The 16235-nt window shown below is 36.3% G+C and overlaps 1 protein-coding gene across 1 annotated transcript in view; it reads left to right on the top strand.

Annotated features, from left to right (window-relative positions):
* Positions 1–370: 370 nt before the first annotated feature.
* The window catches only part of LOC128554066 (roc-COR-CHAT protease-like), a 57728-nt gene continuing 41863 nt past the window's right edge, over positions 371–16235 (top strand). The window contains exon 1 of the mRNA XM_053535283.1: positions 371–2205. Within this exon, the coding sequence (XP_053391258.1) occupies positions 1990–2205 (216 nt within the window). The 5' untranslated portion in view covers positions 371–1989. The remainder of the gene's footprint in view (positions 2206–16235) is intronic.

Raw genomic sequence — 16235 nt, 5'->3', positions numbered from 1 at the left:
TTTGCATATCCGTTACCTCCTCACTGTGCCGTTTATTGCACTGTTTTACCTTGTGTTGGTTAAATCTAAGGACTTTTTTATATTTTGGCATGATGGAAACGCGTCTTTAACCTAAAATTAAAGAAGGACATTAAAACTAAAATTATTGTTTAATGAGATCGCTTTATAGAATTTAATAAAGTCAGTGCATTCAATTGTAAGTCGCACACTGCTCTCTACCAAGTTTCATGAAAATATGACAAGGCTTTTATCAAAACAAATTGTTATTTTGAAATATCATAGGGACGAATGATGCTGTACAAAATGTACTATTCCAGTCAGAACAAACTTTGTACAAGTATCGCACTCAACACATTCCTAGAGTTTGACACTATTTTCCAAGTAAAAGTTTGCGTCCTAAATTGCTCGAAGTACAAGTTTGCCACAAGAAAGAGTTTGAACAAGATTTATTTGGGTATGTAATCATCACTTAAACAGGCAGAACCAAACTTTTATGAAATTCTTCACAGTTAGTTGTTTTGTCTCATTTAAGGGCCCCTATACAAGCTTAAACACTAAACCGTGTGTGACGTAGACATAGAACTGATGCATGTACATATCCTTAGAGTTAAAATACCATAGAAACCCACTTATCTGATGAAAAAAAAACGAACATACGATGATTTTAGTAAATATCCGCCATTTTGTAAATTTGCAACCATTTTGCTTGCTTGAAATAAGTGTGCAACCACTTCACGTCCTGCCCCTTGACTATAAACGGGTTTGAACCTCAATCGGGGCTTTGAATTCTTCATCAGAGGAAGCTATCCAGCTGGCTTACAGAAGGTCGGTGGTTCTACCCAGGTGCCCGCTTGTGATGAAATAATGCACGATGGGGCACATGGGGTCTTCCTCCACCATCGGAGCTGAAAAGTCGCCATATGACCTAAAACTTTGTCGGTGGAACGTTAAACCCAAGAAAATAAATAAATAAATTGATAATAAACGACTACTTTGCCAATCTGCTACAAACGAGTTGCCGAGTAAGGACTCGTTATTTTTACAGTTATTTATTGTTACCCCCCACCCCCGGACAACAAAGTTGTAAGTGGGGTATATTGGTTCCAGGTTGTCAGTCCGTAGACACAATCTTGTGCGCACCATCTCTCCTCATTCCCTTGACACAGTTTAATGAAACTTCACAAAAGTGACCAGTAACAACAGTAGTTGTGCATGGGGCATGTTAGGTTCTTTCAGAAATTGTTTTTGAGTTATGGGACTTTGTTGTTGTCACTACACAATATACATAGACACAGTCTTTTGCGCACCATCTCTCCTCATCCCCTTGACCGAATTTATTGAAACTTAATACATCAGTTGATCAGCAACAACTGTACAGTAGTGGGCATGTTAGGTTCTTTCAGAAAAAGAATTTGCAGAGTTATGGGACTTTCATTTTTTTGCTGTACTATATATACATAGAGTCTGCATATGCAATCTTGTGTGCGCCTAATATCCTGAATCCATGCACACAATGTAATGAAACTTCACACAAGTGATCAGTAACAACAGTAGTTGTGCATGGTGCATGTTACGTTCTTTAGATAAATATTCTGCAGAGTTATGGGACATTGATTTTTGTCACTATACTATATACTTAAAGTCTATATACATACATTATGTCAGTGCGTGCGGGGGGTACATTCATCACCTTTATTGATAGCTCTAGTTCTAATTTCATTAAACTAACGTCCACTAATAATTTTGATAACCGTTTTACAATTTCAAAGGAGAATAAACATGAAAAAAATACATTAACCCTCAGTATATATGGTTCTGTGAGAAAATGAATTCATTGAGTAATGTTACAGACATTTGAAAACATCATGTGCTGCGTTATAGTGTATAAGAGTCCCATAAGAGATTAAAACTTCTAGGTCATTGACCAATGTGATGCGTCACAATTTAAGTAAGACAACAGTGAACATTTAATAATGAAATAACAAACACATGTTCATATTCCTATGCAATTTAACCACGGTGTTATTTATGTGTAAAATATTTCACATTTGTTTCTGCTTCTGTGAACGGATCTGTTTTTCAGAAAATGAACTAGCGGAGTCTCCAGTGCGCAAGAAACTTGATACAAAAGAAGCTGGTACTCTTCACAAGAACAAAGATCTGAAATCACCTAAAAAGGAAATCGATGCAAATAGACAATTAACGGTAAACAACATTTGCATAGGTATAGATTGGAGTAAACAGTACCTAATATTCAGTATAATTACATGTCCATGTGTGTACGCCATCAAACAGGGTCTATTGTTGCTGAGTACGAAATATTGTTTACGATTTACATTTATGTACAGTTGTTGAAACTAATATTCCCTCCTTGCGTAACACTTCTGTTTGATAAACCTTTATTTGTAACAGGTCTTTTCTTGTATTATTTTTATCAAAATGCAACCTTTCTTAAGACCTGCAAGGGTGGTAATATTAGTCCCCCGCCGGTGGAACACTGAAGGGGACTATAGGAATGCCTTCTGTCCATCCGTCCCTCTGGATCCTGCAGTTACTCAAAAAATATTCAAGCTTGGTTCATACAACTTTGTATGTGAACAGAGGGCAACTTGTAGATTATGCTTGTACATGACTATGCTTGTAGGTTATAGGTCAAGGTCACTATTGAAGGTCAAGTAAAAATTGTTTCCACTACATAACTTCTATATGCATTGATGGATTATTTTAATGCTACTCGCAATCGTTCCCCATGATGAGACAATGTGTCAACACATGATCTATGCTTGTCGATTAAAGGTCAAGGTCACTGTTAAAGGTCAGTTAAAAAAATTTCTACTCCGTAACTTTTATATGCATTGAAGGATTTTCTTACCACGACAAGCAATTGTTCCTCGTAACAAGACAATATGTCGGATACACGACCCATGCTATGCTTGGTAGTCAAAAGTCAAGGTCACTATTGAAATTAGCATAAAAATAGTTTTTGTTCCTTAGTTTCTAAATGCATTGAAGCATTTTTATATACACTCACATACATGTTCTCAATAACCAGTTGATGTTTGATGTGTCGCTAGTGTTGCTTGCATGACTCATGCTTATCAAACAGAGGTCAAAGTTATCATTAAAAGTCAAGTATAAAGCTCCCTGTTCCATAACTTTTAATTGTATTGAAGCATTTTTTATTGCTACACAGATATGTTTCCCCACGATTAGACTATGTTTCGCGCATATGACCCTGGTTGTCGGTCAAAGGTCAAGGTCACTATTGAAGGTAAAGAAAATTGTCTCCATTCCATAACTTTTTTGTGCATTGATGGTTATCTTAGTATTGTACACAAACGTTCCTATGATGAGACAATGTCTCGCGTACATGATCTATGCTTGTAGGTCAAGCTCTCTACTGAAATTTAAGTAAAATAGTTTTTGTTTCTTTGCTCCTAAATGACTTGAAACATTTTTGTTCACTACCGATGGAACACCGGAGGAGAGTATAGAAATGTCCTCCGTCCTTCTGTCTTTTCATCCGTCCACCAGTCCGTCCACAAATCTGGATCCTGCAATTACTCAGACTGTATCTGTTGCCAACAACCACAAGGGACGGGCACTAACAAAGATCTCCACCGGTAGGGGACTTCTATATTGCCACTGCAATACTCGGTCACTTGTTTTTAGCTCACCTGAGCATTGCTCAGGGTGAGCTATTGTGATCACGCTGTGTCCGCCGTGCGTTCGTCAGTCGTCAACATTTTTGTTATCCCCCGACCACTGGCACCAGATCAAAAAGAAAATGCCTCCGTACGTGTTATACCCTACCCCTAGGTATTCTGTAAGAACCATGGTCGTGAACGGGAAAATATACTAACCCGTTTCAATTGCGCATTTCATACCTAAAACACGCAGTGTGGTAAATGTGTACTATGGATATCAAACAAGTGGTAATTTATCTTCCATTGTGTACCGGTCACATTTTTTCAATACATCTTATTTTAGAAAAACAACGCGTAGTTTACAGTAATTTCAACATTACACAAAAAACTTGCTTGAACTTCCCTAGTGAAGTTCCGTTCTAGATTACAAAACCATTCTGATTGGCTGTTGTGAAAATGTATGTCAATCGTCATTTTACTACACGTGTTCGCTAAAATGTGAAAATGCAGCAAAATGTGCAAAATGAATAAAATATACAGAACAGATGCAGACCAATGTATGATTTCAAATTAAAGATCATATACAAGATGAATTTCATTCATCATTTCGAGTTTTAGTGTAAAATTGTGATTTTTTAAAAATCTGTTTTTGTTTGTTTACGTTTCGCCAAACATGTGCGCACTGCCGTGACCTCTAGACCGGATGTTCATTAGGGAAGTTCAAGCAAGTTTTTTCTGTAACGTTGACGAAAGCATAAAATATGTTGATAATCTCAGCAATATGGAATATTGAGACAATGTGACTGGTGCACGATGGAAGATAAATTATCGCTTGTTGAATATACTAGGTACCCATTCACCGAACTGCGCGTTTTAGTTGAGAAATGTACGATTGAAACGGGTTAGTGCACTTTCCCGTTCATGACCATGGTTCTTATATATAGAATACCTAGGGGTAGGGTATAACACGTACGGAGGCATTTTCTTTCTGATCTGGTGCCAGTGCCCCCGACGCAAGTCGGAGAGATAAAGTTTTGGCGTTGTCCGTCCCTCCGTCCGTCCGTCCGGAGTCATATCAAGGACATGGTCGGGAATATTTATATAAAACTTCATATACATGTTCACCACTATGAGTTTTTGCGGCCCGTCAAGTTTCAGTCAGATTGCCCTACTAACACTAGAGTTTTGGCCCTTAGAAGTAACTAGTGTTAAATATGTAGGGTACTATAAATATGGCAATTTCTGCATCATAACTTTTGATATATTTGACCTAGAACTATGAAACTTAAAGAGAAATTAGATCACCATAATGTGGTTGTGTACACACAATTTCGTTAGGATTTATTTTGTAAATTTAGAGTTATTGCCCTTTAATTGTATAAAAATCCACATATTTGTACATAACAAACTTACCATTTGGTAGAATTTCATTAAATTTCTTTCATTCTTTTCCATGAACATTTATTGTAAACATTTGAAGTTGTGTACCCACACCTGGTCACCCACTTACCTTGATCACACCCCCTCCCCCCCCCCCCCCACCCCAAAAAAACCCAAAAAACATTTCTTATTTTAGATTTTTTTTCAAACAAACTTCATATACATGTTCACCACTATGAGGTTATGGGGCCCATCAAGTTTCAGTCAGATTACCCAAGTAACACCAGAGTAACCCCTCCCACTCCCAACCCCCTGCCCCCCCCCCCCTCCCCGACAAAAAAATACATATGCAGTCATGCATACCACTGATCATGCATCCGCTCCCCCCCCCCCCCCCCCCCCCCCCCCCACACACACACACACACACTTCACCCAATTATTTTATTTTCATTTTTCAAATATTTGTAATCAACGTGAAATTTTGTTTCCTCACCAGTTCGCCCTCCCCCTACAAAAAAAAATATATACTTTTCCAATCCTTTTTTTTTTAAATGTTCAAACTTCAACATGTTAAGTTGTGACTGCACAACCCTTGCCCTCAGCCATGTTCAAGATATCTTACTTGATTGTGTTCTCTTAAGGACATCATTCTGTTCTTTTAAGTTAAACAGCAACACCTGGTGCCAAACCCCTCAAAGACAATATTTCGTTCCAGTTAAACTTCAAGCTCACATTTCAATTAACTGCATTTAATTTTAAAAGCTAAGCTTATTACAGTAAGTATATCCCATTCAAAATAAATTCTTTAGTCAGGATCAAAGTATCATACATTTATTATGTACTCTTTAATTAAACATTTGTTTTCTGTTAAATTGATTTTGACTAATGAAATTATTTGCCTCTTAATAACATCCTTAACTTTTTGCCGGAAATATTTTTTTTAGCTCACCTGTCACATAGTGACAAGGTGAGCTTTTGTGATCACGCAGCGTCCGTCGTCCGTCCGTGCGTCCGTCCGTCCGTAAACTTTTGCTTGTGACCACTCTAGAGGTCACATTTTTTGTGGGATCTTTATGAAAGTTGGTCAGAATGTTCATCTTGATGATATCTAGGTCAAGTTCGAAACTGGGTCACGTGCCATCAAAAACTAGGTCAGTAGGTCTAAAAATAGAAAAACCTTGTGACCTCTCTAGAGGCCATATATTTCAGAAGATTTTCATGAAAATTGGTCAGAATGTTCATCTTGATGATATCTAGGTCAAGTTCGAAACTGGGTAACGTGCCTTCAAAAACTAGGTCAGTAGGTCTAAAAATAGAAAAACCTTGTGACCTCTCTAGAGGCCATATATTTCAAAGATCTTCATGAAAATTGGTCAGAACGTTCACCTTGATGATATCTAGGTCAAGTTAGAAACAGGGTCACGTGCCTTTAAAAACTAGGTCAGTAGGTCAAATAAAAGAAAAACCTTGTGACCTCTCTAAAGGCCATATTTTTCATGGGATCTGTATGAAAGTTGGTCTGAATGTTTATCTTGATGATATCTAGGTCAAGTTCGAAACTGGGTCACGTGCGGTCAAAAACTAGGTCAGTAGGTCTAAAAATAGAAAAACCTTGTGACCCCTCTAGAGGCCATTTATTTCATGAGATCTTCATGAAAATTGGTCAGAATGTTCACCTTGATGATATCTAGGTCAAGTTCGAAAGTGGGTCACGTGCCTTCAAAAACTAGGTCAGTAGGCCAAATAATAGAAAAACCTTGTGACCTCTCTAGAGGCCATATTTTTCATGGGATCTATATGAAAGTTGGTCTGAATGTTCATCTCGATGATATCTAGATCAAGTTCGAAAGTGGGTCACATGCTTTCAAAAACTAGGTCAGTAGGTCAATTAATAGGAAAACCTTGTGACCTCTATAAAGGCCATATTTTTCATGGGATCTGTATGAAAGTTGGTCTGAATGTTCATCTTGATGATATCTAGGTCAAGTTCGAAACAGGGTCATGTGCGGTCAAAAACTAGGTCAGTAGGTCTAAAAATAGAAAAACCTTGTGACCTCTCTAGAGGCCATACATGTGAATGGATCTCCATTAAGATCGGTCAGAATGTTCATCTTGATGATATCTAGGTCAAGTTCGAAAATGGGTCACGTGCCGTCAAAAAGTAGGTCAGTAGGTCAAATAATGAAAAACGTTGTGACCTCTCTAGAGGCCATATTTTTCATGGGATCTGTATGAAAGTTGGCCTGAATGTTGATCTTGATGATATATAGGTCAAGTTTTAAACTGGGTCAACTGCGATCGAAAACTAGGTCAGTAGGTATTGAAATAGAAAAACCTTGTGACCTCTCTAGAGGCCATACCCTTGAATGGATCTTCATGAAAATTGGTCAGAATGTTCACCTTGATGATATCTAGGCCAAGTTTGACACTGGGTCTCGTGTCCTAAAAAACTAGGTCAGTAGGTCAAATAATAAAAAAACCTTGTGACTTTTCTAGAGGCCATACTTTTCATGGGATCTGTATGAAAGTTGGTCTGAATGTTCATCTTGATAATATCCAGGTCAGGTTTGAAACTGGGTCAACTGCGGTCAAAAACTAGGTCAGTAGGTCTAAAATTAGAAAAATCTTTTGACCTTTCTAGAGGCCATATTTTTCAATGGATCTTCATGAAAATTGATCTGAATGTTCACCTTGATGATATCTAGGTCAGTTTCGAAACTGGGTCACGTGCGGTCAAAAACTACGCCAGTAGGTATAAAAATAGAAAAACCTTGTGACCTCTCTAGAGGCCATATTTTTCATGAGATCTTCATGAAAATTAGTGAGAATGTTCACCTTGATGATATCTAGGTAAAGTTGAAAACAGGGTGACGTACCTTCGAAAACTAGGTCAATAGGTCAAATAATAGAAAAACCTTGTGACCTCTCTAGAGACCATATTTTTCAATGGATCTTCACGGAAATTGGTCAGAATTTTTATCTTGATAATATCTAGGTCAACTTCAAAACTGGGTCACATGAGCTCATAAACTATGTAACTATGTCAAATAATAGAAAAAACGACATCATACTCAAAACTTGGTCATGTGGGAAGAGGTGAGCGATTCAGGACCATCATGGTCCTCTTGTTTGCCATTCCTTACCACAAACCCTTTCGGCGGGGGATACCAATTCATCGAATTTGCTCGTCACTACTGGATGCACATGCCATTAAAAGAGTCATGAAATTGGCCTTAATTTTTTCAAACGTTTTTAACAGAGTTTTAACAGGTCACCATTAAAATTCACCCATTACTTCTTACTATTTAATGCGATTTTCATGATCATAGTTTTATGCCATATATTAAAAAGCCATGAAATAAGCATATTAAAACCCTGGTAAAATATATCTTGTTAAAATGACTTTGATAGCCATGAAAAACTGCTTAAAATAAACCATTAAATAAGTTAATTGGCTCCTTAAAACTCCATGAAAAGTTTTAATTGGCATGAAATTAATGTGCCATTAAAAAAGTACCCCACATTTATTAGTAAATACTAATGGGGCCATTATTTTTTCTAACACTCTGTTAATTATTAAAAATTGATTAATGTTCTCATTAAATATGTCAGATTCAATTTTGATGAGTTCGTAATATTTTAATGGTATATCAAATTAAGGGCCATGAAAATTAGCCATCAGAATTAGACATCTTAAGATAATCAACTTCACATTGGTATTTGCCGTATTGATTTAAACTACGTATTTCTACACACGTAATAGTATCTATACATATGTACTATTATGTAAAATGCTAGAAGAATATTTGAGTCTTCTTTTTTCTCTCATTATTTTGTAATGTAAACACATGTAACAGCCTCATACAAACATTTGTCATATTGTATCCTCATTCTGTCATATGTTCACATAAAACGAGAAAATAAATGGATATTGTATTGTATTGTGTTGTACTGAGAAGGGATTACAGGTACCGGTTGAATAGATCAAGTGACCATGTGGGTAGTTTTAACTATTCAACATTTTTATATTGACAAACATTCTGACCAAGTTTTTATTGGCACAGACATTAGGCGTCAGGTGTATTCAAAAAGCAACTGTTGATGACAATGCCAGCGCAAAAAGGGCAAACACAGTTTAGCTCTCCTTCAGTACTTTGTGCTCAGGTGCATGCTCTTAAACAGCTAAGAGCGAATGTTTGAGGGATTGCATTACAAGTAGCTCCCCTAATCAAGCTTACCACACTTCTTGATTCATTGAAACGAAGAAGCCATTGACCTGCCCATGCCCCAAATGAATTTCAGTCAGACTGTAAATCTTCACAATGATGTGTACTGTTCACTTCTCTATAAACCTTAGTTTCTACTCAATGATTGGAAAATTTGAAAATCTTGTCTGAACACATTTTATAATGTAAATTCCTTACCCACCCACTTTCTTATACAAATGCTGATTATTTGGACAGGAAAAACAAAAAAGAAAACAGAAAAAAGTGGCATGCATCAATATCTATTTACCCTTACCAAAATAATGTTGATTGATGTTATCAAATAAATTAATATGTTCCTACACAAGTTGGCAAACATTTGAAAAAATGGCGTAACTGCATCAAGGGGAAATAACTTTAATGCAACTAGATATAACATCATGATATATTATAGAAGATGTGTGCGCAGTATGTATTTATTGTGATTAAAGTCCATTTTAAAACAATATGGGACTGGAATTATAAGCATTCAGTGGGACGAGTGCAAGCCAAAAACAAAAAAAAATATAATATTTTTTGTGCTTCTATAAAATATACGAGTCACATTTTACAGAATGAAGGATTTAATGGGCATCAAATTGCTGTTAAGGGCAACTAAGTTTACTCTGAAATGAAATTGTACAGAACCTGAACATTTAATGGGCATTAAATCAAATTTAAGGGTCATGAATAATCCTGTAAAATTCAAAATTTCACTACTTTTTCAAAGCCATTAACTTTTTTAGCTACCAAACTAATTTTTAACGGCATGATTCATGGTCAGAAATGGGTGTTTTAATGGTTTTTTAACATGTTACCCATTAATATTGTGAAACTTATTAAATAAAGTGATGCAAGAACTAATGGTGTAACTTAACGGTTTTTCCTATTTTAATGGATATTTTACAGGGTTTTAAACCATGTTTAATGGTATGTGCATCAGGTAGTGTGTTTAAACGACATCTCCTCCAAAACCACTGAATGGAGTTTGATGGACCTTGGCCTTGATGTTCCTTGGGTGGTCCTCTACCAAAGTTGTTCAAACGGTTCCGCTTGGTTGCACATAGGGGCTGTCAGAGCTAAAAATAGAAAAAACTTCAAACGACATCTCCTCCTAAACCGATGGTCCAATTTTGAAATAATTTCACACAAATGGTCCTTATGTCACCCTCTACAAAGACCGATTCGTCAAAAAACATGGCTGCCAGGGTATGACGTACCGTTTGGGTCAAAAGTCTGAAATCGCTCGAGCGGTACCATAATACACGGTTAGCGTGTAAATTTACACGCTTACCGTGTATTTCAATTGGTAGATCTATAAAAGTACACGCTCACCGTGTATTTTTACGCATTTACCGGGTAAAATATACGTTTAGCGTACAAATTTATACGCTTAGCGCGTATCGCTCGCTCAAGTTACACTTTTAAATAAATCAGCCAATCAAAATACATGTTACAAAGGAAGATACATGTATATAAAGTTTATGACTGAATTATTACTTTTAAGGAAACCTACATAATATTTTCATTTATACTACGAATTGTTTGGCCACTGTAAAGATGATTTCAGTCAAGTAATTTATTCTACAGTATATATGCTTTGATTAAAGACAAGTATATTTTATATCATATCTTACCTGAAAATCCTGCTTTATTCTTATTTTCGTCAGAAAAGAACAAGCATTTCCAGTCTAATTCCACACATATAAAACTTGTACCTTACATTTTAAAATGTCATTTGTTATCATATATCTATTTTTTCTACAACTTCAAATAGTATTTATTTTTCTTCGACTTGAATGACATGTACATAATTGGGGAGGGGGGTGAGGGGTGGTGGGGGGCGGCTCATGTCACTGAAGTTGCTGTTTTAAGTGATCTACCGAAAATCATTACGTAACTTATATGCAAAATGACATGATAGAACATATGTCACCTAGGTTATCAAGATCCTTTCGAGGTTCCCTAGTTAGAGCAGATCATAAAATTTACTGAAGCATATAAGATGACTTTGATATGATACAATTTAATGCCTTCGGTCATCAATGCCACTATATAAGAACGCACACGGATTAATATATCACGTGGCGGAGCTGTCTTGTGAAACGAAAACAAAAATTTCACAAGATATCTAGTATTCTAAAATCTGTAAGAATATATTTGGAAATTTAATGGACATTTATTTTTAAAACGATGAAAGTGTAGTTACAAAAATGTAAATTCGTTAGATACGAATCAAGGACTTTAACTACTTACTGATGGAAAATACCTAATATAAATCTATAATTTTTTATTTCTTATGTTTACATGCTGGGTCATTTTCATATCGAAAATGTATCGTGCGCAGAAGTCATTATCTGTAATTTAATAGAATAATTATGATAAAGCTGAATTCCGCAAAAAATAGAACAAGAATTCAAATCTGACCGCTGTCATTTGATATTTTCAAATAAAAACTTTCAATTCGAAGAATCAATAGAAATGATAAATAACAATTTTAAGATGATTACTATTTTTGAATACGGAATGAATTGATCCCCACTTTAGTATAAGTGGATACAAAATGAAAGGCTGGACTTAAATGAATATTTCATTTTCAACTTCCACTTTTAATTATATTACAAGTATCATGCAAGCTTATTGCGCAAGTTGTAACTTCTGCGAGGTCGAGCAAGGAAATAAGACAAAAACTTTGGTTTAAATAATTGATCTTTAAATGTTCCATATATAATTATTTTCCATTTAGGTAATTTTATGGCTTATTATAAATTATTATCCATTTTAGTATAAGTTTGTTAGTTACACGTACGCATCATATACATTACTGGGACTTCGCGCAGCCGGTCGTTGGCTACCTGGAAATAGATATTATCCATTTCTTCAATGAAACTATTCTCCATTTGGTTGTAGTTATGAATTATTACCCATTTAATAATATACACTTTTAAGAAACTACTGCTGTCTGCATTTTTTCATATGGATACAGAAGACGATCATACTACTGGTCCACGGTGAATGCAGTCATTTTTGCAGTTCTAAACTAAATTTTGATTGGTCTATTCGCTCGAATTCTGAATTTAGAATCGGGTCAACGAAAATACACGTTGAGCTTGTAAATTTACACAGTGAGCATTTAAATTTACGCGCTTAGCGTGTAATTTATATGCTAAGCATGTAAAAAACACGCTTAACGTATAAATTTACACGCTCACCGTGTATTATGGTACCGCTCGAGCGATTTCAGACTTTTGACCCAAATGGTTTGTCATACCAGAGGGCGTGGTCTTTTTTCCCTATATGTATATAGTGGAAACTTTAAAAAATCTTCTGGTATGAAACTGATGGCCCTATTTTGAAATAATTTTACACAAATGGTCCTTGTGTGACCCTTTACCAAGAGTGTTCAAATTATTTTGATTTGTCAAAAAACATGGCCGCCAGAGGGCGTGGTCACTTTTCCCTATATGTATATAGTGGAAACTTCAAAAATCTTCTTGTATGAAACTGCTGGCTCGATTTTAGAATAATTTTACACAAAATGGTCCTTGTGTAACCCTGTACCAAGATTGTTCAAATTATTTTGATTCGTCAAAAAACATGGCCGCCAGAGGGCATGGTCACTTTTCCCTGTAAGTATAAAGTGAAAACTTTAAAAGTCTTCGTGTGTGAAACTGCTGGCCCGAAAATCTTCTTGTCCAAAAGCACAGGGCCTAGGGCTTTGATATATGGTATGTAGAATCATCTAGTGTCCTCTATCAGGGTCAAATGTGGCCCTGCCTCGGGGGTCACATGGTTTATATAGACTATATAAGGAAAAACTTTGAAAATCTTTTTGTCCGAAACCACAGGGCTTAGGGCTTTGATATTTTTTTGTATGTGACATCATCTAGTGGTTCTCTACTAAAATTGTTCAAATTATTCCCCTAGGGTCAAATATGGCCCCGCCCTGGAGGTCACATGGTTTACATATACTTTTATAGTGAAAACATTAAAGATCTTCTCATCCAAAACCACAAAGCCTAGGGCTTTGATATTTGTAATGTGGCACCATCTAGTGGTTCTTTACCAAGTTTGTTCAAATTATACCCCTAGGGTCAAATATGGCCCCACCCCGGGGGTCACATTGTTTATATACACTTATATAGGGAGAAGCTTTAAAAACTTTCTTATCCATATCCTACAAGATTCAAATTTGGAGCACATGTATAGTTTTGAGTGGCTAGATGAACCTTTACATGAGTTGACCTTGATCTTGACCTAGTGACCTACTTTCGCATTTCTGTAGTTACAACCTTCAAATTTGGACCACATGCTTAGATTTGTGTACTGAAATCAACTTTGATCTTGACATTGACCTAGTGACCTACTTTCACATTTTTGAAGGTACAGGCTTCAAATTTGGACCACATGCATAGTTTTGAGTTCTGAAATGAAATTTGACCTTGATTTTGACCTAGGGACTTACTTTCACATTTCTCAAAATACAGTCTTCAAATTTGGACCACATGCATAGTTTTGTGTACCGAAATGAACTTTGACCTTGATCTTTACTTATTGACCTACTTTCACATTTCTTTAGCTACAGCCTTCAAATTTGGACCACATGCATAGGTTTTGTGTACCGAAATCAACTTTGACCTTGACATTGACCTAGTGACCTACTTTCACATGTTTGAAGATACAGGCTTCAAACTTGGACCACATGCATCTTCTCTGAATCAATAATAGCTAGAACCTTGATATTTGGTATGTGATGTCAGAGTTGTACCGTCTAAGTATTAACCCAGGCTGAAGAATGTGTGTAACGGCGAAAATAGAAGAAACCTATCAATACTTATACCATTAACTTATGCAAACACACTTAAATCCATATACTCAGATGATCGCTTTAGGTTCATTGACCCTCTTGTTCATATTTTCTAATTACTTAGTTTTGAATATTTACATTTTTGACATCAATATGACTTAGAATTTCAAATAAGCTTATTTGTAGATGGATTGTTTTCGAAGTTCACGATTAAGCATTAAAGCATCTTTTCAATGCATGAAATTAAAATGTAAAAAAAAGATATTTCAAAATAATAGTGGATTAGCATTTTGTCTTTTTTTACTTTTCTGGTGTTGAAATCAGTATTATAGATATCTTTAAAAATTTCAACTACCAATAAAATCTATAAGAAGATTATTTGGAAGCATAGAATGCAATCAAACAAGATAATAAGCACCCTTCTACCTTCAAACAAGATAATAAGCACCCTTCTACCTTCAAACAAGATAATAAGCACCCTTCTACCTTCAAACAAGATAATAAGCACCCTTCTACCTTCAAACAAGATAATAAGCACCCTTCTACCTTCAAACAAGGTAATAAGCACCCTTCTACCTTCTAACAAGATTATAAGTACCATTTTACCTTCAAACATGTGCTCGATCCCCGGCCGCGTCATACCAAAAACGTAAAAAATGGTACTAGTAGCTTCCTCGCTTGGCTCTCAACATTAAGAGGATAGTGCTAGGACTGGTCAGCCCGGTTTCAGTATAATGTGACTGGATAGGGTATCATGCCACATGTCTACGGCGTAATATTCCAGAGAGGCAGCTCTATAAAGTTGGGCATTGTGCTCACTGCTACAAGTAGACACCGTCGTTTATATGACTGAAAAAATGTTGAGAAAGACGTTAAACCCGAACACACACACACACACACACACACATACACCTTTATTGGTGTATTCTGAAGGCAAAGTCCACAGTAAATCCAGTGAATGGAACATAATTTTTCTCACATATCAGTTAATTTTAATGAAAAACCAGCTGTGAACATCTTCATAAACTGGAACAAATCGATAGCACACGGTATTCGATTGGTGGTCTAAACTGAAATGATGCTGGCGAATTATGTTGAAACAAATACTGATCTGTATCACAGTTACATACTAGTATAGCAATCTAGAGATATCAAATGCTTTTTAGCTCACCTGTCACGAAGTGACAAGGTGAACTGTCGTGACCGCTTGATGTCCGTCGTCAGTCGTGCGTCATCCGTCAACAATTTCTAAAAGAATCTTCTTCTTGAAAACCTCTGGGCAGAATTACACCAAACTTAACAGGAATGATCCTTGGGTGGCCCCCTTTCAAATTTTAAACCCTTCTTGTCCAAAACTACAGGGCCTAGAGCTTTGATATCAAGTGTGTAGCATCATCTAGTGCTCCTCTACCAAAGTTGTTCAAATTATCCCCCTAGGGTCAAATATGGCTCCGCCCCGGGGGTCACATGGTTTATATAGACTTATATAGGGAAAACTTTGAAAATCTTCTTGTACAAAACCACATGGCCTAGAGCTTTGATATTTGGCATGTACCATCATCTAGTGGTCCTCTACCAAGATTGTTCAAATTATCCCCCAAGGGTCAAATATGGCCCCGCCCCGGGGGTCACATGGTTTATATAGACTTAAATAGGGAAAACTTTGAAAATCTTCTTGTACAAAACCACATGGCCTAGGGCTTTGATATTTGGTTTGTAGCATCATCTAGTGGTCCTCTACCAAGGTTGTTCAAATTATCCCCCAAGGGTCAAATATGGCCCCGCCCCGGGGGTCCCAAATTTTACATAGACTTATATAGGAAAAAAAGTTTAAAAATCTTCTTGTCTGAAACCACAACACTAGACCTTTGATATTTGGTTTGTAGCATTGTCTTCTGGTCCTCAACCAAAATTGTTCAAATTGTACCCCTTTTTATTCCAAGTTTTATATAGACTTGTATAGGAAAAAGCTTTAAAAATCTTCTTGTCTGAAACCATAAGACCTAGGCTTTTGATATTTGATATGATGCATTGTCTAGTAGTCCTCTACCAAAATTATTCAAATTATGCTCCTGGGGTTAAAAGAGGCCCCGCCCTGGGATCACTTAGTTATTATGTGAGTTATATAGGAAAAGTACTTAAAAATCATCTGATCCT

This window comes from Mercenaria mercenaria, unplaced genomic scaffold, assembly GCF_021730395.1.
Source record: "Mercenaria mercenaria strain notata unplaced genomic scaffold, MADL_Memer_1 contig_4684, whole genome shotgun sequence".
Taxonomy (NCBI): domain Eukaryota; kingdom Metazoa; phylum Mollusca; class Bivalvia; order Venerida; family Veneridae; genus Mercenaria; species Mercenaria mercenaria.
The sequence above is the reverse complement of the archived record's forward strand: the minus strand, read 5'-3'. Positions and strand labels throughout refer to the sequence as shown.